This window comes from Trichechus manatus, unplaced genomic scaffold (genome assembly GCF_000243295.1).
Source record: "Trichechus manatus latirostris isolate Lorelei unplaced genomic scaffold, TriManLat1.0 scaffold00067, whole genome shotgun sequence".
Taxonomy (NCBI): Eukaryota; Metazoa; Chordata; class Mammalia; order Sirenia; family Trichechidae; genus Trichechus; species Trichechus manatus.
The window spans coordinates 11,358,677-11,384,399 of record NW_004444003.1 but is presented as its reverse complement, the minus strand read 5'-3'; the positions used below and the strand labels follow the sequence as shown (position 1 = coordinate 11,384,399).

The 25,723-nt window shown below is 38.5% G+C and overlaps 1 protein-coding gene across 1 annotated transcript in view; it reads right to left on the bottom strand.

The window, feature by feature from the left end:
- Positions 1-25,723, bottom strand: part of SFMBT2 (Scm like with four mbt domains 2) — a 276,850-nt gene that overhangs the window by 211,938 nt on the left and 39,189 nt on the right. The window contains exons 3-4 of the mRNA XM_023734391.1: positions 24,218-24,309; positions 21,238-21,478 (exon numbers count right to left, since the gene is read on the bottom strand). Of these exons, the coding sequence (XP_023590159.1) occupies positions 21,238-21,478; positions 24,218-24,309 (333 nt within the window). The remainder of the gene's footprint in view (positions 1-21,237; positions 21,479-24,217; positions 24,310-25,723) is intronic.

Below are 25,723 nucleotides of genomic sequence, written 5' to 3'. Positions count from 1 at the left end.
AGTAGAACTGCCCCATAGGGTTTCCAAGGAGCAGCTGGTGGATTCAAACTGCTGACCTTTTGGTTAGCAGCCGAGCTCTTAACCACTGTGCCACTAGGGCTTCAGTCAGTGTCTTATGAGAGACAAATTCCAGATTCTAGAACTTACAGTTCAAAATACTTTTCTAAACATTATCAAGTCCCTTTAAGACCATTCCAAATGGATAATTATCTACTACGAAAATAAGAAAATCACAGTTTAATAAACTAGTAATTCTAAAAATCTTTTTTAAATCCTTTATTCTATGACTAAATCATTACATTAGTCTACAACTACTGAACAGTTTGAATATCAACAAGGTACCCAGGAGTAAGTAACCACAGACATGGAGGTCTGGTCTTCCCCAGGACCCTATCTCCATCAGATATGTCATCTTAACATGGTGTTTTATCATTTGCATAAGTGCATTCACCCTTCATCAATTTCACCAGGACACTTGTATAATAACCAGAATGTAAATATTATGGAAATGGAAACTTCATCTCTTTAGTTGACCATTTTACTCCCAGTGTCAAAAGTAGTTCTTGACACTATTAAATATTGAATGAAGCACTACTACCTAGCTGAGCACTAAGTTCTCACCATATTTAAGGCAAAAAATAAAAATAAAAAAGGTACTGAACATCTTAACTCTGTTATCTTCACATCCCAAATTTCCTCATTCTCCCTTACTTTAAAACTAAAGTCCAAATGGCAGGAGCTGCTGCCTAATTTTGAGTCTAACATTTGACTGCACACATCATAACTTTCTCTTTTATCCCTTTGTGCAAGGTAATTAAATCAAAATATTTTAAAACAGTAGTCTTGTATCTGACCTGTTCTTGTTTTCTTTCTGGACATTTGTTGGATCTTTTTGTTCCCAGTGTTCTAAAAATTTATGATGTTGTGTCTTGATGAGGGACTTCTCTTCATCCTTTGTACTCATCTAAAAGAGTTTTAAAAAGTTAACCTCGAGAAAGAGGATAATTGTGTGTGTGGGTGTAAACAAGGGACTTCTATTTTTAAAAAAACAAGCCTTCTAGCACTGTCTCTTGAAAATACTGTGCATATATACCTGATAAACTCAAGTTAAAAATGAATTTAAAAATTAATCTGGACCCAATATGATTTTTTTTTTTTTTAAAGTTGCCCTCAAGTCAATTCCAACTCATAGCAACCCTATCGGACAGAGTAGAACTGCCCCATAGGGTTTCCAAGGCTATAAATCATTACAGAAGCAGACCGCCACATCTTGCTCCTACAGAGTGGTTCATGGGTTCGAAGAGATGACCTTTCAGTTTAACTACTGCGCCACAAGGGCTCCTTATAATATGTGTAAGTGCACAGAAATCCAAAAGTAGTAAATGATTTTATGTACTATTCCAGATGTGACACAAGTGAAACGTATGGCTAGCGTATCCCAACTATTAGAAAGGCAGTAATATCATAGGCCATTAATCTCTTTAAAAGTTAATAGTGGGGAAAGTACATATCCTATTGAATCAACAGCAAATACTGCAAGTTAAAAATATAAGATACTGCATCAATTACAGAAAAATCCAAGTTGACTCCCAAATGAAGAAAAAAAGTAATTTGGTCTTATACTTCAAGCATTTTTGTATTTTCCTTGAGATGTTTTCCAAAGATGCAATAGTTATCCTAAAAAAACTTTGAAGTTAATTAAATGAGTTATGGCTGAGACTGCTAATGGTTTCCCAAGGCCCTACTTTCTTTTGGTAAAAGAAGTCTCCCTACCCTGCCCTGTCCCCACTCTGGAAGTTTTAGCTACATAGTTGGGTCCTGCTGGTAGACAGTACATTTTCCAGCCTCGTTTGCAACTAGATAAGGCCATGTGACTAAGTTCTGGCCAATGGGATGCAAGCAGCTGGCCCTGGACTCTCTCTCTCCTCTTTCTTGCAGAGGAACGTGGAGGTGAATCAAGCTTCTACCGTGCAGATGCGTAAAACAGCCGAGGTGGCAGAGCAACAAAATGGAAAGAACCCAGTGCCTGAATAACCTAAAGGAATGGGATAGAGGCACCCCACCATCCCTGATCTACTCACCTCTAGACTGTTGAAGGAGAGAGCAATAAACATCTAACTTCATTTGAGACTCAGTATTTTGGGGCATTTTTTTTAATAGCAATTTAAGCTGCATCTTAATACATAAGCCATATGATCAAGCCCCTGAGATGAGCTATAAGCTTAAAAGAAAATAAAAATAAATTTAAAAATCTCAGGAAAGGAAAATTTTGAGAAAGTAAAAAAAAAAAAGAAAGGGTCTAGGAAGGAGAAAGGATACCACTATATAAGAAAGAAGAAAACCTAGAAAAAATGATCAAATCTTTTTTAAAAAAACACTTAAAAATCTTTATAATACTTTAACACTTAGTATTCATACGTATACAGAATAAAGCTACCTTCCTTTACATGTAAAAGGGTTTCTTTTGTTAGCAGAAAGCTTAGTTAAATTGAAAAACTAAACAGGCAAGCATTTTGAAAAAATTAAACTTGATCTAAACATACTGTACTTAAAATGTTAAAAGACGGCTGCCAGCTATGTTAATAGAATTTTTAATTGACATTTATTTGCTGGTTGGTTATTTATGTTAACATCCCCTCCGCATAATTCTTCACAGAAATCCACCCTAGAAGGGCACATAAATACATACACTTAACTGAAAGAACCATTAACAGTACTTATAAATCGAAAGATCCTTGTACATTAGGGATCTAAAATTAATTCTGATGAGCTAACAAATGATGTATTAGATGTACAGATGAAGAATGGGATTGCCTTCTTCCTTACACAATGCAAATCTGTGGTTAAATATTATTCCAAATAAGACTAAACAAGGCATGTAAGTCATCACTGGGTTTCTGTAAAGACAATAAAACATTTAAACCAGAAAAGAAGTTTCAAATACATTTTTATTTTCTTCGGAGATTTCTGAAGAGCTCTGTTTTGTTTATGTTTGAGGGTAGTGGGGGAAGTGGTGTGAATTAGGGGAGCTGTTTTGCTTTATGACAGGCTCAAAAGATATTCCTCATATAACTTCCTAAGAAATCAGATGAACAGATGCTAATCACTTGACATAACTGTCTATTATGAAAAAAATAACTACAGAATTTTTTTTAATGGCTACAATTTATTCCCATAATCCATGATGAACTTGTGGGGACTGTTTGTAACGGCTGTGTAAATATGTCTTTATGGGGTTTTTAAAAAAATATGCATTGTTTAGCCAACTACTCATAACACCTTTTTAGTTGATAAGAGGCAATCAGAAAAGTAACTATGAAAACCCTTAAAATCATATCTCTTTTCAAATCTGCAGCACTTCTCTCCGATTAAAGCTCCTTAGAAATAAGAGGCTGACTACCGAAATTCCTGCTGCATACCCTGAGAACATTTAAAAAGATGAACAGTTGGGCCTCATTTTGTATAGCATTCTATCCTCAACGCTGTTGCAGTTATCTAGATTTGGCTAATCTCTGGAAAGCAGGCTTTTTTTTTTTTTTTTAACCCTTGAAATATATCCTTTTCGGAGAAATGGCAACCCCTACAAATCAAGGGCTATTTGACCTGTTGTGAAAGTGGAATGTTTCAGAGGTTCCCGCTGGGCCTGCTTATTTCTATTGCATCTGGCCGTCAGGGTTTATTTTAAATGCTTCTGAAGCAGTATCACGTCTTATCACCATGATAAAGATGAGACAATCACAAAAGAGACTGACGTGAAGTCAAGTGAAATGAAGTGAAAAAAAAGCACTGGGCTCAGAGTCAAGCACCCGGAGATCTCGGTCCAGTGTCGCTTACAGTCCATTCTCCACCTCTCTGATCCTCAGCTTTTTCTCTGACTCTACAGTCCCAAGATCTGTGATATTTATGAACTTCCCTATCCATTTTTAAATCTCCTCTAATGAAACCATATCAACAAAGAGAATCACGGATCCCTTCCCTAACCCCAAAGATCATAAATGTGACAATCATCTAGAACACTCAATAAATAAGGGCTGTTGTTGTTCAACTTCCAAATTTCATGGAATGGAACGTGTAATGAAGTTCTCAGCATCATCTCCTAAACTGACTATGTAACTCTGTGGCCCTTGAGAGTTTAATCCTAAAAACATCCCAGGTTTGGTTCCAGGACCACCACCTAGTGTTTAAAGTAGATATAACAACACGATGGCATAAGGGAATGCTGCTGAGAATCTCATTACATCCTGCCTCTTTTATTCAGCTTTTACCTTCCTGAGCCCCTCGGAGCTGAGTTCACTGATCTCTACCCTCCTGCCCATCTAGGACACCTGTGTTTCAAGCACTGCTGCTGTCCAAGCCAAAAAGTGTAAGCCACTTATCAAAAAAGCAGGAAGACTGTATCACTACCTCAGCAGCCCTCTCACAGGCATATCCTGAAATTAAATTAGTCGCTCAGACCCAGGACCAGAGAGCCTGGTATAGTTACTGAGGTACCACACACTTGCTCCCCTCCAAGCTTGCCTCATTTAAGTCAGCAGTTCAGGGCCCCAGAAGTTTCACCACACTGCCCCACTTCAAAGCTCTCTCTTCCCATCTTGGGCTAGGTCACATCATGCCTCAACCCTTAACTTATATGATTCTAGGCCTAGTGCCCAATTCTGTTCTAGGATCTAGATTTTTTCCACGAGCCCCATCGTACTGATCAGGGTCTTGCTTTTTTCTTGCCAGTCTTACTACCGAGGCCTAGAGCATGTGGCTGGAACGCACTAGTCACCTGACATGACTTTAATACTTCATCTTAGAAAGTCAATCTCAACAGATACCTGAACTGTCTACAGAGCTTTTCCTCAAATTTGGACCCACCCAGACACTCCTTCCAGGTCAGCTTATTCTACAACTATCAGTTACCCCAGCATCTGTCCTACCCACAGGCTACATTTTAAATGCCTATCCCAAGTGGCTGTGATCCAACCAGCATACCTCACTACATCTTGAAATACAAGAATCTTTAAAATCTATTATCTGTGTACCAAGTCAATACCCTTAGGTTACAGGCTCACTACACTGACTTAAGGTTTTACCACATTTAAAGCAACAGAATAAAGACTGTTCTAAACTCTAATTCTGGGTACTGTTGAAGAGTTCTACCATAGTAATAATAATAATGCATTCAACTCATAGAGCATCAATCTTTCAAAGAGTAATAGTACTGTTCAATCTTTATTTTGCCACACCACACCCCTCTGAGGTTAGCCTTTGCTGTTGCCACCTATTTGATAGATACAAAGTTTAAAACTTTTTTAAAGACTGACCGTCATATAAAGTAATTATTCTTCTTTACTATATAGCAGCTGAAATTTCACTATATAATAACCCAATATCCTCCAGACCTATTGACAGGACTATCTGCTCCTATACATAGTAAATGGTATTAGATTGCTATTCCTTTCTACGTTGATACTTACCTTCTCCAGTTTTTCTTTCTGCTCCCTTGTAATTGGGCTATCAGTTATCATTGATATGTTGATACAAGTATGTATGACTAACAGCTCTCATCCCTGCTGCTTCCAATATGTACTGGTCTTCAAAATCAAGTAACTGTGATTGCTGTACATGAGTGCTGTAAGATTAAAAACGCTATCCAATAAATAACATGCATACACTAGTACCAATTAGTTTTGTTTTGTTTTGAACTCAGAGGCTTTGTTCTTTATCCACTTAACAACTATGCAGCTTTCACTATGTGCAAGGCATTATAAGAAACACAAAGGTAAATAAAATACCATCCTTAACCATAAGGACAAAGAAAAAAACAGTATTTATTCATGAACTGGAGCCCTAGTGGTGCAGTGGTTAAGAGCTCAGCTGCTAACCAAAAGGTTGGAAGTTTGAATCCACCAGCCACTCCTTGGAAACCCTATCAAACCCTATCGGGCAGTTCTACTCTGTCCTACAGGGTCGCTATGCGGGTTATTCATTACTTTCTATAGTCTTAGCCCTGCTCTAAGGAATTTATACAAATTACATTTAACATACAAAGCAATCCTATAAGGCAGCTATCATTAACCCCATTTTACAGATGTGAAAATTGAAGGTCAAATTAAGTGCCTAATCCAAGTTCCACACATTTAGTTAAATGGTAGAATGCAGACCCAACATATGTATTTCTGATTACACAAATGTTCACAAGGACTTACTTCTATAACCAAATGGGTAAAATAGATGTATCCATAAGTAATTGTAACACAAGGCAAAAAATAACTTTATTTTAAAGGATGTATGGCCAAGGTTCTCCAAGACCACAGGAAAAAAAGCAATTATTTGTCAGTATTCTGGAGGGTTGATGCAGCTGAGTGAGGACGTTCCAGCTAAGTGAGATGTCACTGTGCCTCTGTAGCTGTATTCTATGCTCCCCTCCCTCCCATCTTAGAGCACAGGTGCTTCCTTACTCATACCTCCCTTTGTCACTGCCTCTTAAGGGAGGACCATCAGGGCCTTCTTACATTAAAAAGAGAGAGAAAGTGATGATGAGTATCCTTCATACCTTATAGTGCTCTACAGATTAAAAAGAGCGTTTGCATCTGCCATCAAAGTTGATGCTAACACTACCACTGAAAGACAGCAAGGTCAGGTATTAATTTATTTTATTAATTTATCATTTTAACGATGAAGAAATCCTGAAGTGAAGCAAGGTTATGTTTAGCTCAGGCAGTCTGACTCACACCAACATTCTTCCACACTAACCTAAAGAGTGCTCTTACTACAGAGGTCAGATCTAGAAACTGCAATTTGTTTTATTTAAATACCAGCAGAGTACAGTCCAGAGGGACCTTTCAATTTAGCCACTGGCATATCGCCACAGAAGTCAGGGGTCAGGGTTTCATTGTCAGGTCAGCCTCCAGCTCTGCTGATTTCCACCATAGGCTAATGACCCTTTTAAAATGTTTAACATAGAAGAGAGATGTTTCAAAACTCAGAAGAAAAGAAGTTATGTCTCAGAGATGTTCCCAGACAAAAATACAGATATTACTCATGTTTCCAGAAATCAGAATTTCAAATTAATGTCCAATGCCGCTTAGCAAAACAAAGAGTGACAGAAGCAAGAATAAAACGCCAAAGCACAAACGACCAATGAACAAGTACACTAGGAGATGCACATAAAACATCCAATTCCAAAAATAAATTCTTCATCAGAGTACATGCCATCAGCCAAAAGTTTATTTTATTATAAATGTGCTTCATAAAAAACTTTAATAATAGTTAATAATGACTATGCTATATAAAACCAAAGAAACCAAACTAGTTGTTGTCGAGTCAATTCCAACTCATGTTGACCCCGTGTGCTTCAGCATAAAACTGTGGTCCACAGGATTTTCAACGGCTGTGACCTGTGGGAAGTAGACCATCAGGCCTGTCTCCCAAGACACTTCTGGGTAGATTCCAACCATCAAGCTTTCGGTTAGTAGCTAAGTGTTTAACCATTTGCACCACCCAGGGACTCCAAACTACGTCATTTAACGACTCTATAACCCCACCCAAAAAAGGCTGGGCACATGAAAACCTCAGTGAATAATTCTTCATTGATTGATACAAGAATGTGTCTATTTGTGTGACAACAGTAATACAGTTTGTGGACCAAAAGAACTGCTGGTAGCCAACTGCTGGTAGAATTTGTATCCATCAATCTAAGATCTTTCTTTTCAGCTTTAGTTTCCTATATTAACAAAGAAACCGAATCCAGTGACCTAAATTTAAACTCTGCAAAAACTCAATTTTGATAAATTCTCTAAAATCCCTGAAAACTTCTGAACATCTAAATTATAAGAAAAAAATGTCTTAATGGGTAAACAAGAAGGGCTGTGGAGAAGTGCCATCTGTGAAAAACCGTAATAAGGGGAGACTGAGAAGTTAAAGATAGGTCAGAACAGGTCACATCTCGTCCCATCCTGTCTCCAGATGGATGTGGGCTGGGGGACAATATTCAGAACATTTGAGATTCGCAAGGCTCAGGCAACAACCACTCAGGATAAACATGCTTCTTCTCGATTACACAAGCCATCTATCAGCCTTGGAAAGGAAGAGGAATTAGTTAATCAGCTTCTGGGAGTATCTTTCATCCAACACAGTTGTCTACCACACTGGTCTTCAAGCTTTCTTGCTCATATACCCCCTTAAAAGGATTTTTGAAAAATTTATACACCCCTCTCATATATTTTTTATTTGGCACTATAAAAATTTAAATAGTGGCAAAGGATTCATTTTCTGTGTATTGTAAATATGACATTTGAAATAAAATTGTTGTCACTCCCATAAATATACGTAATAGAATGATCTGATACCATCCATCATGCATTTTAAAAAATACACGAATACGCACTACTTTGTCAGCTCATATAGCATTTCTTTTTCTCCTCGAAATCACAGATCCATTCCACATTCCCCAGACTCTTATCCTAACGTAAGATCTTTTTATTTCCAAAAGTCTTTTCCTGCTTATCCTACCCTACTTCTCCGCAACAAAAAAAAATGTAGTACATAATTAATCTTTTTCAAATTTCTCTGTCATAAAGCTCTATGTTTTAAAAATATTCTTTTGATTTGATCTATTAAAATTATTCTTAGTGCTGATCAAGGCAACATAAACACATTAGAAATTGTGATGATGAAACATTAAAAAAAATAAACTTTTATATCTTAATATTATGGTTGTGAGGGTAGGATTCACCTGAGAAAGGCAGTATGGTGTAGCAGAAGGGGCACAGACTGTGAAATCAGACAGACCTGGGTTCAAATCCCAGCTCCAGCACTTACTAGCTGTGTCACCTTAGATAAAGCTCTCTGAGCCCATTTCCTCCTGTGTACAAAAGGAGGATTCACTCAAAACACCAATATTTTGTTCAGTGCCACAAAGGTGTTGATACCTCAGGGCAATGTACCACAGTAAGATCCCTCTCCAAAGTGGGAGAAGGATGACTGGGATGAGGAAGGTAGGAAAGAACACCAGCAGTACATTCTCAGGTAGGTCAATTTCAGGAAAGACAGAACTTGAGGATCTGGAAACTGACTCCCTAAATCTACCCATGCTCAAATACGTCTTAGAAAGATTTCATGTAAAAGAAAAAAAAAAAGACTACATGTACACAAAGGGACGTGAGAAACCCAATTTGAAAACTCTGAACAGGCCTACCTGTGAGTGGGAACAGACTCTACGGCACCTAACAGCAACCTGTAACATGTACAGGCCCGGGGCAAGAGTACAGTGTAGGCCCGTGTACAACATGTTTAAATATTCTGAAGTCGCTAATCAAGCAAACAGGCTGTTAAATAAAGCACTTCTATCCTCCTACATTAACAAATACATATTCATAATGACTAAATCAAAAAATATGTAAAAAGCTATGGTTTATATATGACTGAAAGTTGGCAAGATACCAAAGAAGACTAAATTTAATTATTATGACATTTGCCTGGGTCTTCTGAGCCAGCAATGTTAGAATGAGAAATAAAATAAAGCCTTATATAATTCATAAATTATTACATATTTACTCCATAAAGCTTATTTTTCTTTGCCTTCATTTCAGCAAAATCATTACCTATGTAGTTAAAAATCAAGATATTCATATAATTGTGCTCTACTGAGAGAAATCATTTGCAAGATTAAAAAAATAAAACGTAATTTTATCCAGGCTACATAATTTAAACATTTTTGTCAAAAATGTAAATTAAAGAAAATGCAAAAATCAAAATTTTAAGCTATTTTATGTGTTATCACAAAGCTATTTTCCTTTTACATATTCTAAATTATCTATCAAAATTAAAATATAGTCAGTAAACATAAAAATTTTACTTAGTTTTTTGGAATTTAATCTTACTAAATGCGCTTATAAAAATAAAACCGTTCACAATTCCAGTATTTAATGTCCAATCAGTTGCCAACGTAAAAAATTAAAGTCACGCTTCATGTATGTCATTTCTGTTGTGATTGTTGTTAGGTGCCACTGAGTCGATTTTCAACTCATAGTGACCCCATATGACAGAGCAGAACTGTCCCATAGGGTTTTCTAGGCTATAATCTTTATGGAATCATATTGCTAGGTCTTTCTCCCATGGAGCTTAGGAGGGCAGTGAGTTTGTATTAACGATGGTGAAATAGTATAGAAAAGATTGTCAAGAAATGTGCCACAACTTAAAAGAACGTAACCAACAGCACTGAATTGTACATACAGAACCTGTTGAAGTGGTGTAGGTTCTGTTGTGTATATTTTCAACAAAAAAGAAAAAAGGAAGAGCCCAGGCCAGCAGTCCCTCTTGCCCAGGTTTAAGTGTAGTGCTACCATCAAAGACAAACGGTCTATGAGAGCCTGATTTATATGTTTGTTATTTCTCAGACTTGAAGACAGGCTACATAATTGTTAAACACGCCCTCAACGAAGCTAAAGGCAATTCACAGTGAAGGCACATTAGCTAAAATCTTTTAAAACATGTGTCACAGAACCCTGTATCCGGAAATACACTCACATTAGTAGAATCACTTGTAAGTAATCCCGATGGGCTCTGAGAGAGCAGCAAGGAGTTATACAAATAGACACAGAATTTAGAAGTGTTCTGTCAACCCCTTAAATAAATCCTAATGGTCCCACTGAAAAGTAGGCAGTGAGTCTATAAACTGAGCTAAATTTCTCTGCCTCTTCTTCCTACCCATTTCACATTGCTTTTCAAGAGATCTCTGCCCTTCACAGTGGCATCTATACTTTCACAGAATTCAAAGATAACTCATGTATTATATTTACTCCACTGGTTTCTACCAGAGCCTTCTGCTGAGAACATCTGTATTCTGAGATATCAACTCTTATTGTCTGTTAATGCAAAAAATACTACAGCAATTACAAGCCAACACAAAATCCTCCTCCTCCAGGGAAGGTATTAAGATGATACCAGAGGATAGCAGGTCTGTTGACTCAGCTGTAACTCTGAATCCATACCAAACCCACCTCTGTATCACAATACGTAAGCAACCAGAACTTTCAACTGAAAAGTTATATTCACCAAGCTTTAACAAGATTCTAAGCTCAGGAGACAACCTGTTTACAAACCAGTCATTCTCTTAGAGCTGTGATCAAATATGGCAGACTGTCCTGAGGGCCTGCAGAACCTGAAGGACTCAAGCTGGAAGCATGGCTCCAGAATGTCAAGCCATAATGGGAGACTTAGTAATAAGCAGTAATTAAGTCAGAGGCATGTTCAGGAGGCCAGAGCAGGAACAGAAATGGACAGACAGAGGTCGGAGACTTGATGGAGAGTAGACAGGTGAAGTTGGGGCTCCTGGCTCAGGACAAGGAAACAAAGAAATTCAACGAGGCAGAGTCAGGCCTAGGAACAGTCAGAGGTCCCAAGAGGGCAAGTTGTCCCGAGAGAAACTTGTCTGTTTAAAGGTGGCGTGGTACTTCCTTGGACGATCTACACTAGGATCACGCACGGAAGCAAAGGGGTCCACCTAGAGCACAAAGAAGCCCCGGTGGCACAATGGTTAAGCGCTCGGCTACTAATTCAAAGTTTGGTGGTTTGAACCACCCCAACCATTCTGCAGGAGAAAAGACCCGGCGATCTGCTCCCGTAAAGATTACAGCCGAGAAAACACTGTGAGGCAGTTCTACTCTGTCACATGGGGTCGCTATGAGTCAGATTAACTCAACGGCACCCAAAACCAACAACCCAGAGCAGAAACTGGGTCTAGACAGGACTGAGCCTTCACGTGTCCTAGGCCATCATTATCAGAATCTGGAGCAGGTCAGGGCCAAGACCACTGAATTTAGGGGGAGCACGTGAGGAGACAGATCAGGCTGGGGCTCCGACAGTTTAGGAAATGAAAGATTTAACAATGAAGAAAAGATTTAGACAAGAGGCCAAGGAAACACACAGAACTGACTCACTCTCATATTCCACACAGAATTAAACACATACTTGATTCAAATTACATATGTTGCTGGACTAAAAAGCAGGAGAAAATAAATTCATTTATGACAACACTGAAAAGGAAAATCAGTCATTGCTTTGTGCTTACAGTTTTCATAAAGTGCAGAAAAACTCAAATAGCATCTGATACAATTTACGTAACTTTACATAATCTCATGATTACCATTTGGCAAGGAAGTACCTCTTCCATTTATTTGCCTCTGAAAATGACAAAATGGAAAACATTCTGGACAAGTAGCTTTGTACCATATCCTTAAGAATCACAAGAAGCCAATTTTACAACTTTCTTAGTAATATGTTTCTAATATTTCAAGCCTGAACATTCTAATCTAAAGTCTTACTGATGTAATATAATCAATGAACAAATATTTACTGACCCCTTGCTATCTTCAAAGCACTGACTTCCGAACTGAAAAGACTCACCCTTAGCTTAAAATCTACTTTAAGCTATAGGACCTGGGGACAAGTTATTTACCCTTTCTCAGCCCATCTTCTTCAAACGTAAAATAACAATAATATCAGCTTCTTTAGAAGGTTGTTCTCAGGCTAGGATTAAATTTAGTTACTTGGTATACAGTAAGCACACAATAAAAAAATATTTTATGGATGAGAGAAACTGTTTTTAACTGGAAAGCTATGACATAAGCATGATACAATTCATGATTCATTTGTTCACTGTGCAAGATAATGATAAACGAAGTGTGTCCCTGGATGGTACATATGGTTAATGTGTTCCACTGCTAACCCAAAGGTTGGAGGTTTGAGTTCACCCAGAGGCACCTTAGAAGAACAGCCTGGTGATCTACTTCTGCAAAATCAGCCATTGAAAACCCTATGGAGCACAGTTCTATTCTGACATACAAGGGGTTGCCATGAGTTGGAGCCAACTTGATGGCAACTGGAACTCATGGTATATACCAAAAAAAAAAAAAAAAAATCCTCAGCCATTGAGTTGATACCAACTCATAGCAACCCTGTAAGACAGAGTAGAACTGTTCCAAGGGTGCAATCTTTACAGAAGCGGATTGCCACATTTCTTCTGTGGAGTAGCTGGTGGGTTCAAACCATTGACCTTCCATTTAGTAGCCACGCACTTAACCACTTCACCACCGGGACTCCTTGGTGGTATATACAACCCGTTACCACTGAGTCAATTCTGACTCATAGTGACCCTATAGGACAGAGGAGAACTGCCCCATAGTTTCCAAGGAGCGGCTGGTGATTTGGACGGCCGACCTTTTGGTTAGCAGACAAAGCTCTTAACCACTACACCACTAGGGTTTCCTGGTACGTAGAAAGTGTCAAAAGACTAATACAAACACCAACCAGAGATTTATAGGAGAAAAGATTTGATTTTTTACTCATAAACAAATAGCTATTAATGATTACCTATTCAAAGGTTTTTTATTTATATGAGGACCATTAAGTCTGCCTTCATTTTTTCACTGTTGGTTTTGTTTTTAATTTCGCAGGCTAAATACCCACAGTTTCTTAGGCTTTTGTTCATAGAGCCTATTTATTTCAGAGCCCTTTCATAAATCTCATTCCTTGCTCTTCTCTGAATTCTTATAATTAGTGCATTTTTGAGCTGAAAGAAATTTTAGTGATCATCTGGTGTAATTTGGTATGTTGTAAGATGAGGCTCTGAAGCTCAGCGAGGTTAGATGAAACCCCTGAGGTCACATATGCAGAGCTACACAAGGACATCTGTAACTCCCATCTCCGGATTCCTGGTTCCATGCCTGACATGTGGGGCATAAACCCAGACACCTACAGGGCCCCCAAGCAGATATGATGATTGGGGACAGAAGATCCAGAGAGCAAACAAATGACAATCTGAAAGAGGTAGGTGCCCGAGCCAACAGCTGCCTCATAAAACGCAGGCCCAACATGCCTATATCTTCAAGTCTTTTTAAGAGATGCCAATAATCCACAATTTTAAATGACATGATTTGTAAGTGGTAGAAGCTAAAATTGTTTTAAAATACTGTTTAAATCCAAACACACACACCCGTACAAGCCAAGTCTATGCAGGTCTATACCACGGAGAATCCTCACACAGACTCTCTACCTGATCAGATAAGATTCAAAACCAGGTGAACTGTTTTTAAAGGTCCAGTAAGTACCTACAGAGAAAGGATTACTTTGTTTCCTACCTGAATATTCCTTCTTTCATACACCATTGTCAAGCATGATTTTTTGACAATAGGATTCTAACTCATTTTTTAAATACATCACTATGATTTTTAGTTCTTTACTGCCATACATGTAAAACACGGTCCTACACCAGTGGCTCCATGGGAGAAAAGACGTGGTGGTCTGCTCCCGTAAAGACCACAGCCTAGGAAACCCTACTGGGCAGTTCTCCTCTGTCCAATATGGTCACTATGCGTTAGAATTGATTCAATGGCCAATAACAATCCTTTCTTCTAACAAGGTATGTGTGTGTGTGTTTTCTTTTCACATCAAGCTATCTAATCTATCTAATTTCTTTTCACATTAAGCCCTGGTTGCACAGTGGTTAAAGCGCTCTGCTGGTAACTGAAAAAGGTCAGCGGTACGTACCCACCAACCACTCCATGGGAGAAAAATGTGGTAGTCTGCTTCCATAAAGATAACAGCCTTGGAAACCTCCTAGGGCAGTTCTACTGTGACCTATAGGGTCGCTATGAGTTGGAATCGACTCAGTGGCAGTTGGTTATCTAATATTTAGTGAGTCTCTGTTGCCTTGAACCCTGAGTTGCCAGTTAGGATTTTAATTTTGCACTTCAAGTTTTTAACATATATTCTTAATTTTCTTTTAAATAAACAAATGGACTTCCAGTTACAAATTAAGACTGCCAATAAAAATAATCTGATTGTTTAGGTTCATTACTATTATTTAAATGCCATTTAAATAATAAAATACTAATTTAAAAATTGATAGTCAAATGAAATACAATCAAATTCCACTCAGAGTCTACAGTTTAACAATGATCATTATATTAATGTGTTCAGCTGCTAAACTGAAGGTTGGAGGTTCGAGTTCACTGAGAGGTACCTTGGAAGAAAGGCCTGGCAATCTACTGAAAAATCAGTCATTGAAAGCCTTACAGAGCACAGTTCTACTCTGACACACATGGAGTCACCATGAGTCAGAATCAACTCTATGGCAACTAGATGGACTGGTAAATCCTGCTGTCCAATCACTTTATAGTCACATGTACCACCTACTAGTATCTCTTACTTTACTACCAACGATAGTAAAAATAGCAATTGCCCAAAACAGTCCTAGGACCAGGCTTTATAACTTGGCAGGATCTAACCATATAACGTAATGTCATCTCCACACTTCTCCTAACACTTTATGAATAAACATTCTTTTATTCAAATAAGTTATATATTAACTAACTTCAGTAATTTTGATTCAACTTTTAATGGTAAATAGTGTCATTCTGGCAAGACTACTGAGTTTGCAATTCAAATACAGAATTTTTAATAATGGGGAAAATAAAAATTAGTGTCATGATTCCTAAGGCACTGTAATTCCAATACTTTTATCCCAACAGTAGAAAGCACACATAAATAGTTCTCAGTTTACAAGCCAAGGGATTTTATTTGGATATGCATCATCACACATATTTACCTGCAATCTTATGGTGGTATTTCTTTCAGACATCCAATAGGCATTTGCTAGAACTCCAAAACTGCCCAACCTCAGACATTAAGAGGTAATGTTGCAACTTCTCAATAAATAACAATGAAACAGTCAATGGATTAAAGGATTTCCTTATATTATCACCATAAACAATAATTATTTGGCAGCTGCCCTTTGAAAGCTTTGCATGTGCTTATTAATAAATCAGGCCTATTGATTTACTAAAGCCAAAACGTTTTACTTTTTGCTCCTCTATTAAGAGCCATAATCCTCCACTACACTTAGTGATGCTGTAAAGTAGTATGTTTCTTAATACTTTTAATATGAAAGATTAGCACTGATTAGCTTGTAAGTAGGAACATTGCTCTTTGAACAGCCAATTGACTACTAAAACCAGGTCTCTCTAAATATGTTATTAATGGAATTCTCTGACTGCTAACTGGAGTCACATCTTAACGACATACAGTTGAGCTGTTTCCTTCCTCATAACATTCAGCATAGTAATGCCAGCTCACATTAACTCAAAGATTAAATTAATTTAAAGTAGCAAGGCAAGAAAATATAAAACTGTAAAGAACTCTATATGCTTTGTAAAACTAGCACCTAAAATAATAAAATTCCTCTCTTTCAATGCAGTGACTTCAGAAAATATAAGGCCACTTTGGATAATCCAAAAACTTCCTTAAGATACTCAGAGCTACAGCCTTAGTCTGACAAGGAAAGATAGCCCTCTCCCTTCTCCCACTGAACAGAATGGGCAAAATCACCAAATACTCCTATCTCCTTGTTTAGTCCAACCATATTGTGAGGCTGTCATCCACATGCTGATCAACTCAACTCAGCTTCCACTGCCTACTCAGTCAAAGACTAATAACTCTTAGTTCTCTGATTTCAACAGGGAACAATCTACAATTCTTTATTACAGGGACTCACAGCAATTTCCTAACCTAGTTTATCCCATTAAAATTTTATCACCCCCAAGAGTCACTTAGAAACTTTTCTTCTGTGCTCCATACAGACTCCTGGACTAGACTTCCATGGCTCTTGATTCCAAAACAAATCCCATTCTTCATCTCTCCTTGCCTTTGAGTATGCAAAAATAAACAAACTCATTGACGTCCAGTCGATTCCAACTCATAGAGACCCTACAGGACAGAGCAGAACTGCCCCATAGGATTTCCAAGGCGGCAGACTGCCTTTACGGAAGCAGACTGCCACATTTTTCTCCCTTGGAGAGCTGGTGGGTTCAAACCGCTGACCTTTTCATTAGCAGCCAAGTGCTTAACCACTGTGCCACCAGGGCTCATACATAAAATAGGAATGGTAACACCTGCTCCTGCCTTCCTCTACAAAGATCGCAAACTAAGGAATTTCAGAACTGAAGAGACCTTTAAAGATTATACACCATAACCCCCTCACTTCAAAGATGAGAAAGCTGGGAGTTGACTCACTTATATAGCTAAGTTAATGGTAGAGGCAAGATAAGATCCCAGATCTCCTGGCTCCAAACACAGTGTTTCTCCCTTTATACCACCCTGATCCCTAGGATCAGTAAGAACATCTTGCTATCACCATACAGCTTTCCAAATGAAAACACTGTGTGTCACGGATTGCTGTGACGCGTGCTAATATTCTGGATGCCTTTTAAGTCTAACCACAACAAAGATCGACCAAGTACAGTTGCAGAATTTACAATGATATTAGCTCTCTAAGACAGAAAACCACACAAACAAGAACCCTTGTTCAAAAAATAGATTCTACTATTCCCGCTGGAACAACTGCCGCCTCTGGCTACAAAGCAATAATTATCCTGTACTACAGCAATCAATAAAACCTCTTGCCCCCATGAACCTGCTATTTCCTGACTTTGTTCTCTGTACTACAGATTTCCAAGTCATATTGATTAGCTACTAAATTTCTTTTAAGTTCTTTAAAAAGAGCAATAAAGAAATCCTCACATTAGCATAACCTGCTATTGTCTGAACAGACTTCACATCCTTCAGTCACGTTACTAGTGAAGGACTAGTTTCCCTTTTTACAGGGTTTTCCCATTTTTCATTTTGAATTCGTCATATTAAGTGCGTCTGTGTCTTGCCTAATAGCACAAGACAGTAGGATACAAATTTGATGGTGTTTCCAAAACTGTGAATGCTGCCACGTTTTTCAACCAAGTGAGAAAGGAGAATTGATTAATAAACTAGGCCCTGTTCTCAAACAACAGCATGGATTTTTACCAAATGAGCCCATTACTTCTTAGAGTGTTAAAATTCAGTTCCCTGGAACTTCACTCGAAAACTGTTCACTAGAAAATCTATTATAAAGTGAAGCCATCTTACATCCTTTCCAAGGGGATTTAGCTATTAACACATCAAACATTAAGGGCGAGTCATGAATGAGATGATGAAACCACTAGCAGCAAGGACAGTGACATGGCAGGGGTTGCAGCCAAGAGTCAGAGCCTGACTCTCTCTCCCTCTGTATTCTCCCTTCTCTGCACCCTCAAGTATGTACACGCCCCCGGGGATAAATGCACATCTGTCTGTGCCCTCCTGTGTATGTGTGTGCATCTTTTTCTCTTTCTCCACAGACCATAGGTAGTCAAGTTGTTGCCTTTTCTGAGCAGTGCGTGTTCCTCTATATGAGTGTCACTCTGTACGCGTGGGTCTCTATGTAGTATTCAGGGGCAGAGTGGGGACTGGGGTGTCTCTGCTTCTCTAAGAATTGATATTTTTCTAATAGTCTATCAGGACAACTAATACATCAAGACTGGTTTATTTTATGATAGTTCAGAAGTAACCCCCTTCTCCCAAAAAAACCATTGTAAATCAAGTCGATTATGACAGATAAGAGACCTTACAGGACAGAGTAGAACTGCCCCATAGGGTTCCCAAGGCTGTAAGTCTTTAAGGAAGCAGATTGCCACATCTTTCTCTCACAGAGCCACTGGTGGGTTCCAACTGCCAACCTTTTGGTTAGCAGCTGAGCGCTTTAACCACTGTGCCACCAGGGCTCCTTTCAGAATTAACAGGAAAATTAAATAATCATATGTTACATCTTATCTTCTTACCTCAGTAACTGTTTTAATTGAAAGCCAGATCAAAAAGTGTCACATATAGCCAATTTAGGTTGGGTCTGGGGCTAAGCAAAGCCAAGTATTACCTAAAGCATTACAGTATACTGCTTAGCCCAAAATTTCGCTTCTTCCCTAACCATCTGCTTATGCAGAACTAGAATGGGAGTTAAAAATAAAGTCGGAACCATTAGCAACGTCCACAGCACCCACCTGAAAAAGTATCCCTCAATACAGATGTTAGAAATAACATCTCAGATATAAAGATGCACACAGACTTGACCCAAAAGGCAAGAAAAAAATGTTAAGGAAAGTTAAGACACTACCCACCATGATAATAGCACTGATTGTTTCCGTTAAGGGCATCTACTGGCTGCTATGTAGCAGCATTTTAAACCCTTATCACTAGATCATTCAATTATTCAATAAATATTTAAGCACAGGCAATATGTGCTAGCACTGGGGGCACAAAGGTGAGTGAACTCACACCAGGTCCCTACACTCATGGACCTTACTTTCCAGAGGGTAAAATGGATTCTAAACAAAGAACCACACGACTGAATATTCAAACGAACCCAAATGTCCATAAACAGATGAGTGGGAAAACAAAATGTGGCATATCCATTAGACTGCAGTATTATTCAACCTTAAAAAGGAATGAGATGCTAATACATCAGAAACATTATGCTATGTGAAAGAAAGAAGCCAGAAACAAAAGGCCGCAACATGTATAAGTCCGTTAATGTGAAATGTCCAGAAGAGGCAAATATAAAGAGACAGAAAGTATATTCATAGTTGACTAGGGCTGAGGGGACAGAGAAAATGGGGATTGACTGCTAATGGGTATGAGATTTCTTTTGGGGGTGCTAAAAATGTTCTGGAATTAGATAGTGGTGATAGTTGCACAACTGTGAATATACTAAAAACCACTGAATTGTGTGGTTTTAAAAGGGTGTGTTTATGGTATGTGAATTATAACTCAATTAAGAAAAAAGGGTGGGACGTACAGTTGCAATCATGATCAAGACTAGAGGCACATAAGGCCATGTAAGCATGGGATAGAGTTTGACCTCGGTTTCCAGCAGAAGCACCATAATCTGACAGCTGTGGAGGAGGGAGTGGTGGTAACCTGAGGAAGAGAGGAAGAAAGAGGTTCTAGACACAGAAAAGAACGGGTGCAAAGACTCAAGGCAAAAAGGAAGGAAGGTTCTTCTTCTCCTTCTCCTGAGACCATAAGTGGTCCAGATGTTAGCTGAGGCCAAAGCAGTGGATTCAATCCATACAAATGTCACATAAATGCAACTCGTAAACTCCTTGCCATTTATTACACTCCTCCTTAGCAGGCCTTCAATTACACATAACACAAAGTGTAGCAAAAGCTACTAATCAGGAAAACTATGTCAAAACTTTAAACACAAAAAAAAAAATTCAAACTTAGTTTTGAAATGACATGGAAAAGTCTAAAACTTACCTTAGTTGAAACTTGTCTATGTCATTTCAAAACTAAGATACCAATTCAAAATAAAAATATACAGTTAGGTACTAAGAAGATATTACTCAAACTTGAGAGAGCGTGAAAAGTTTTCAAGTACAACAGTTGCCACTATCATATGAAAAAACAGAGAAAAAGGTGTTGAAATGCAAATACCTAGTGACTCAGTCATTCTCGCTCTAGGATCAGATGAGTTTCTTTAGTGCATGTGTAAAATGCAGCTCATTCTTTCTCAACCTCAGCACTACTGACAGTTTGACCCAAGTAAAGTCTACGCTGGGGCGGTAGGGAGGGCGGGAGGCAGCGGCGTGAGACGCAGAGACTGCTCTGTGCATTGCAGAATGTTTAGCAGCATCCTTGGCCTCTTCCCACTAGACACCAGTAGCACACGACCTCTCCCTCCCAGTAATGAAAACCAAAAATGATTCCAGACATTGCGAAACATCCCCTGGTGAGTAAAATTGCCCTGGTGGAGAACCACTGTTTTCTAGCAAATAAACTGATTTTATCTGTACAAGCTTTGACAATTCCCTTGAGAGTGATGTTATTTCTCCTCATCTATCTGGTTTTCTACATGCTTCACACCTTGACAGTCCCTCCACAAGACAGATTAACACTCATTAGAGAAGTCTATTTAAGATGTTCTACAGTACTGCTCAAAATGTCAAATCTCTAAAGCAAAAGAAAAGTAGCGGAATCAATCAGCAAAGAGAAAACAAGACCCAATCATTAGCATCCCTTCAGCCTTCCTTTCCTACCCTCAAAAAGCAATCTGAGGATTATGCTCAAAAGCTTCATCTCCTAGAGGCCACTGCTGGCTGAACTGTCAAATCCAGCTCTAACATCTGAATATGCACCCATTTCCCCCTCACTCCAGTGTCCTCTAGCTAATGAAACTCAGGAAGCAGTTTTTAAAGAGAAAGCCATCTGTCTACTAAAACAGTTATCGATCGTCTACAAGGTTCTCTCTGCCCCTACAATGACTACAGGTAGTAAAAATGACAATTGCTTGTAACTCAAAAGCCTTCGAAATGTGCCCAGATTGTTGCCGGGGTGCACAGAGCTTACCATCCGGTGGCATCAACACCTTGTTGTTCTGTGTGCACCACCCCACCGGGTGGAGATCTGCTATCACCACATCACACCAGAAGTCAGCCCTACGATCCTCCCCATAACCACAGTAGCGCAGAAGCAGCAGCTGCCCACAGGTTGTGATGATGGTAGCCACCCAGTAAGTGTCTGGGTTGTTCTTATTGGCGACTTCCAATTTCATTCCTGGCTGGAAGTTGCTCTGAATGCTGATTTCAACCTTAAGGAATCAGAAACATACGAAAACCATTATTATACCAGATACATGTGTGCAGAGGATTACAAGAACTATTAAAAAACACAGGACTTAAAAACATTATTTCTGTTTCCCTAAAATAGCAATGTCTCATAGAGCTGCAGAGGTTAAGAGTTATGGCTGTTAAGCAAAAGATCGGCAGTTCAAATCTACCAGCTGCTCCTTGGAAACCCTATGGGGCAGTTCTACTCTGTCTTACAGGGTCGCTATCAGTTGGAATCGACTCGACAGCAATGGGTTTTTTAACAGAAATATAATATAAGCCAAAAAATGTAATTTTAAATTTTCTAGTACTTACAATAAAAAAGCAAACCTAAGCAGATGAAATTAATTTTAGTAATACATTTCATTTAGTGCAATATATCCAAAGTATTATCATTTCACCAAGTAATCAATTTTAAAAATATTAATGAGATATTTTACGTTCTTCTTTTAGAATGAAGTCTTCAAAATCCAGTGTGTATTCTACACTTACAGCACATCTCAATTTGGACTAGACAATTTTCAAGTGTTCAATAGCTTCATGTGACCAGTGGCTATTGTGTTGAACTGCACAGCCCTGAAAAATGTATTTTCTTTTTTTAATCAGGGTTATTTGCTGTTGCGAGGTGCCACCGAGTCCATTTCAACTCATACCAACCCTATGTGACAGAGTAGAACTGCCCCATATGGTCTTCTAGGCTGTAATCTTTACGGAAGCAGATCACCAGGTCTTTCTTCAGAGGAAGGAGCCTCTGGGTAGGTTCGAACCACCAATCTTTCAGTTAGCAGCCAAGCGCTTAACCACTGCACCAGAGAACTGCCCCATACGGTTTCCAAGGAGCAGCTGGTGGATTCGAACTGCCGACCTTCTGGTTTGCAGCTAAATACTTAACCACTGTACCACCAGGGTCCCAATTAGGATTACAGTCTACTAATATTTACCAACTCTACCGCACCCTACCCCCTGCCCCAAAAAAAACCTTTCCAGTCTGGTGGAACATAATATTCCAAAGCTAAAATATCTGATGTCCATGAGAAGCAGTTGCTTAAAGGAGATGATGGGATTATAAATTACTTGTCCATGGATCCAATGCTATCTTTCCTTTTAATCTCAGCATATAGGCCTGGGAAAATTCTGAACCCTGAAGGAAAGACTTCAGCACTCTCTTCCAGGACACTATATTGTGACTGAAAGGGAAGTGGGAGAATTGATTGCATTAAAGAGAACAGGAGTGACTCCATACAGAGAGATACTGACAACAGAAAAAACAAAAACAAAAATAATTGTCAGGCAATGTCTCTTTCTAAAATGCCTTAAGAAAACCAACAAATCATCACAGTATCTAAAGATGTAAATGTTAAAAAAAGCTTTGGGAGGATATCCACACTGTACACCAAGGAGGCTTTTGCTATGTTTTAATATTTAGCTATTGATTTTACTAAATGGCCATAATCACATTCATAATGAATTTGTAACTATAATATTTCTGTGTATCAGTATAAAAAGAGAAATGGAAATATCTATATTTACAACATCACACAAATTTTTAGAAAGGCCTTAAATTCCTTTTCAAAAGAACACTTAACCTCCAGAAAGGATGAAGTATTTTATTAAAATAAAGAAACAAAATCTTGGCTTTCTAGGTCAGCAAAGGAGCCCAAAGGTTAAGAAAGTTCCCCAATCTGCTCATAATACTCAGGTTAAATCTTTGCCTTGTGCAGCCTAATAAGAAAATGTTTCTCAGAATTAAAATGTTATTTCCATTAAAGCAATAGTAATGCCTAAGACCTTGTGTTCTGGAAACATAGTCTTCTCTTTGCTAATGATATATTATCAAAATTTCATGCCTATGCAAAAATCTGATAAAAACTTTTTTTTATTTTCTGAGACTTTACTGAAAGAAATATTGTTGATGAGAGTGACTTTTAAGTTTTATTCAAATGTTTTCTGAATATTTAGGGTTATTTCCTCTAGTTTGATACATCTGTCCACAAATGGCTCTAAAACGCTTATGTGTCATTTCAAAATAAAAACACCAAATCAAAATAAAAATATAAAGCAAGACATTACACATCACAGCTATTTGTCCACTTTGCTGGTTTATTTATTCAAATTAACCTTACCTGTCTCAGGCTATATGCCTAGTAGGCAAGGGCCACATCTAGTTTTGCTTTCTTAAGCATATACCCCATTGTCATCAAATCAATTCCAACTCATAGCGACCCTACAGGACAGAGCAGAACTTTCCCATAGGGTTTCCAAGGCTGTAATCTTTATAGAAACAGACTACCACATCTTTCTCCCATGGAGCAGCTGGTGGGTTCAAGCCACCAAACTTTTGGTTAGCAGTCGAGCATATAACCACTGCACCACCAGGGCTTCCTTCTTAAGCATGTAACAAAGATAAAACTGCACACAGTTTCACTCACAATGAGCACCCACCCTGAGCCCAGTCACAGATTAGATGAGATGTCTTCCTGGCCAATGTGCTTTCAGGAGCCAACCCCATCGTAGTAGACAAGCTGCAAGAGCAAGGTCCATCTTCCCTGCACGAAAAATAACCAACCTTCCACATTTCATCTTTATTTCTAAGAAATCTTGGCTGAATCTCCCTTTTATATTCATTCCCCTCTTCTCATCGGTTATTCGGAATCGTCTGTAAATTCACCTCCAACCCTCTAAATGAAGATGAGAAGGAGGAGACAAAGTACTTTACATACATGTTTGAAAGACGTGTGAGGAGCCGCACTTGCACCTGTTTCTTCCAAATATTCTCCCCAATTAAAGCCGATTTCCTCCAAGCTTGAACCTTCTGTCAGAAAAGAAAAAAAAAGAATATCAACATTATAGTGAAGAATGGAAAAGCATTAGCCTTTCAAAAAAGAACAGAAAATCCTTAATGAAAGAGACAAAATATCTCAAAGGTTTTAACAAGATTTTGCTGAATTCTTTGTATAGCTTCAGTTTGCTGACTTTAGAGACACTGGCTAAAGAAAGGAAACACGAAGAAATTCTGCCTTAACTACCCTGACAAAACTAAGGGTAAAATTAGGTGCTCCTGGGTGACCGAATGAGACTTGTTTCAAAGCTTAGTTGCTACATTTTAGTGTATCAGTTTGAAATTAGCTATTGTAGACACCTCAATCTTTGGGGAGGTTAGAGAACAAGGTGAAGGAAGCCCTTGGGAAGTGAGAAAGCGCCAGGACAGACATACCACACCAGCACTATTTGCCCACTGGCTCCTTACTGTGCTCACAGTCATGTAATGGAAGCTGGAGATTATAAATAATGTTATACATTGTTAGGGCTATAGAGGATTTTAAAAACCATTGAATCCAATGTCATTCTAAGGAAAAGAAAAGTAAGGCCCAGAGGCTCTGCAAGTATTTAAGGCCACACAGCAAGTTAGCAACAGAAACAGACCCACTGGTTGTCAGACAGACTCTTGATGCCCACCAGGTCAAGGGCCTACACTCCACCTGCCTTCTGCCAGGATAGAACTTTCAGGGAAAGACACACCAGCAGAACCAGTGGGACACGTGTTTCTCCAATTACAAGAAACAAAGAAAAATACAATGAAATGCACAACACGGCTCTTAGAACCTAAACTTCCTCCCAACCATAAGCAAATGATTTTAAATTTGCACAGACCCACAAACCCTGTCTCTAAAGGAATTGAAACAATTCCCAAAACACTTAAAGACTCTACATGAGATATAACTTGCATAACTGAAAAGCACCAGATAATGTATTTTAAAGTATAGATAACTTAAATGCTATATCATAGTTTCAAATGGAAAGAAGTGGTAAGCTGTAAACATTATTTCAACCTATTTGCAGGGCTATCATAAGGAAAGAACATACAGTAGTTGGGCTATCCAAATCTGCAAACAAGTAAGAGCTCCAAAAGTTTAGATTCTCTTCTCTTGCAATAATTTTCAGTGGATGTTCAGCCCATGTATCTTCTACTAGTAACAGCTTATTTCACTGGCCAAGAACAATAAATGTTATTTCCAACATGTTATTAATGTTGTTGTTCGCTGCTGTGAAGTCAGCTCCGACTCCTGGTGACCTCATGTACAACAGAATAAAACATTGCCATCGTCACGATCGCTGGTTTGCTCAAGTCCAGTATTTCGGCCACTGTGTATTTTGAGTGACTTCCAACCTAAAGGATTCATCTTCCAGCAGTATAACAGACAATATTCTGTTGCGAGTCATAGAGT